The sequence below is a fragment of the Cupressus sempervirens genome, chromosome 7 (genome assembly GCF_028749045.1).
Source record: "Cupressus sempervirens isolate cs-2001-9-10 chromosome 7, ASM2874904v1, whole genome shotgun sequence".
NCBI lineage: Eukaryota > Viridiplantae > Streptophyta > Pinopsida > Cupressales > Cupressaceae > Cupressus > Cupressus sempervirens.
The window spans coordinates 937,632,749-937,635,371 of NC_143124.1; the positions used below are offsets into that span (position 1 = coordinate 937,632,749).

At 36.6% G+C, this 2,623-nt stretch overlaps 1 protein-coding gene across 2 annotated transcripts; it reads left to right on the top strand.

Moving 5' to 3' along the window:
- The first annotated feature begins 291 nt into the window (after positions 1-291).
- LOC149550656 (uncharacterized) lies at positions 292-2,528 on the top strand. Of its 2 annotated transcripts, XM_089795127.1 has the most exons (4): positions 292-408; positions 523-1,101; positions 1,611-2,045; positions 2,227-2,528. In XM_089795127.1, the coding sequence occupies exons 2-3, from the start codon at positions 730-732 to the stop codon at positions 1,938-1,940; spliced, it is 702 nt and encodes a 233-aa protein (XP_089651253.1). In that variant the 5' UTR covers positions 292-408; positions 523-729; the 3' UTR covers positions 1,941-2,045; positions 2,227-2,528. The 2 variants fall into 2 exon arrangements, with proteins under 2 accessions (XP_089651253.1, XP_089651254.1); XM_089795128.1 differs by lacking the exon at positions 292-408 and having other exon boundaries at positions 416-1,101; positions 1,614-2,045.
- Positions 2,529-2,623: the final 95 nt, after the last annotated feature.

Here is a 2,623-nt window from a genome sequence, read left to right on the forward strand (position 1 = left end):
AGTGAGAATATAAGAATATGAAATATATAGTGTAGATGCAAAGCAGTCAATTAGAATCAAAAAACACTTGGCCGATACACTGCGCACCTCAGATTTGAATAATCATCCCGACAGAACTATTTTTAGGTGGGATTTCCATCGATTGGGCCACTAAATGTCCCATCTTAGATTAGCCAAATCTGTTTCTACCTTGCTTTTATTTCTGCCAGAGAGATAATTGCTATCCAAATACATTGTAGTAGGTGGGAGTATTGATGTGAGTGTGGATACACAGCATGCATCGTATCAGATGTGGAGAAAGACATATATATTTTATGCGTATGTGTCCTTCGTGTGGAAGGTATTGACTTATGGGATAATTTAAGCTGCCATTCGAGATCATTTTTAACGTTTACTTATCTCAAAAGGGTATGTACCAAGTTGTCAAGTTACGATATACATCCAAGTTTTCTACCTAAAATCTTTATAACGTTTTTCAAGGATCTATTTCTCATCTTCTTGTTACTTGCTGGTTTTACAAAGATAAATCAAGAGCTTAAGCAATCAGTGCATTGCAGTCGACGTGAGGCGATCTCGATGTGCTTGAGCCAAAGTGGTTTAGTGGGCTACTAAAGAATGTCATTGTTTTTCTTCATGCTTTTTGTTTGATCCAAAGTTTTGCCTCTAGAGCTGTGTTTTGGATTTGAGGGCCGCTTTTCTGAAGAGGGTTTGACATGGGGCTTAAGAAGTATGGATTGCTGGAACGAGGAGATGGAGTTTGGGCTGAGGAGGAAAAGAAGAATATCACTGGATTTGTTCAGTGGTAGTTCATTCGAGACTGTTCTTCCTGGTAGCTGTAACACTGATCCAGCGGGGGAATTGAAAGAGATGGACCTTATCAGGTGTCTAATGAAGAGTAACGATAGTTGTAAGGAGGACAATCATTTGGTGAGTTCAAGTTGCAGCAGTGGTGTGACTGTGGATTGCACGCTGTCTCTGGGGCTGCCCCGCACTATGCCATGTCCAGATGAACAACACGCCATGGATGTTTTGAAGGAAAAGACCATGCAAGCCAGCTTCAACGTCATGCAAATAGTCAAGTCTAAGCTTCTTTCACACAAGGTAAAACCCATTTCATTTGACTCTTATTATTATTATGTTTGGTTCTCTCGAAATCAGGTACAAATGCTTCTAGGAAATATCAGGAAATATCAGACGTCACATATGCTTGGAATTAAATAACTTTCAACAAGGTTATCTAGACATTTTTTCATAATAGCTTTTCAGTTATAGATATTTTTAATATAAAATAACAGGCCTGATGCTTTTCAACACTTATAAAATCTTCAGAAATCATAGGTTTGATTAAGTTCAAACCCTGTTACCATATTCTTTTAAAAAAATAAAAATTTAAATTGCTGCATCTTAAAATACAAAAACGAATAATAATAAAACTGTGCATGGCAGTGATGGTGAATTGCTCGGTGGGGAGGTTCATGCACCACTCTTTATAGATAGAGTAGTGACAGCCCACCTAAACGTTTTTTGAATTTTTTTTGACTGATTTTGAAGATACCCTAACCATTAAATAGTTTTGTCTGATCATTTTGATTGTTTTCATGTTTTTACAGCAGATAACAAATTCTGAATTGGAAGCTTCATACAACATAATTGCTCCACTTAGTGGGTTATACAATGTGTCATCATCAATGAACAACCATGTCTATAGATCCCAACCGTACAATGCTGCAACCACTTCTAATCCCACAACTTGTTTTCCTATAACCCATTCCTGTTCAAAATTTGTGGATTCCAATCATATTCTGGCATTTAAAAACCATGCAACAGGTTTGGGATCTGAAATGCTACTGCCTGCAAGAGCCAATAAGACATCGTCTAATAGTAACCCCAGTATGAATAATAATAATAATAATAATGGCAGCTCCATAAGAATGGTATAGCAGAAGCAACAAAGAAATACTAGTTCAGTTGATGCAACAAGAATGTGTTCTACATGTCATACGACTACTACACCTTTGTGGAGGAACGGTCCTAAGGGTGCCAAGGTAAATTTTATAATGCACATTTTTTTAGATGCAACCAGTTCACACAGATATCAGCATTTCTTTTCTTTAAGTAGATTAAAACATGTTGAATAAGCATACATATCTGTTCTTATCTTTGGGGTTTTCTACATTTATTATGTTTAACAAAGTTGCAATGTTATCTTGGTGGGTCAATGAAAAGTCACTGTGCAATGCATGTGGCATCTGACACAAGAAAGAAGAGAGGTGTGTTACATCTGCCATGGCTGCAGCATCAGAGAATAGCAACCGGTTTGTAAAGGCGTCGGGCTCCAACTCCATTGTAAATCATGATAGTAATAAGATCCTTGCAACTCTGCAACTTAAGCCTTTAAAAAAATTGAAACTCCAACCCAATTATTCTACTTGGTATGGATAATTGCACACCAACCAATTATACATTTGTAAATTACTGTTTTATTGGTGTATAAAAGATAAGTGGAATGTCAATTAATTCTTCTTGGTGTGATGGTGAAGTTAAATTGTTCTTAACAAGTCTATTATGAATCATTATAGGGAATGCAAGACTCCAACATCATAAGAAACATGAGAGCTTTATT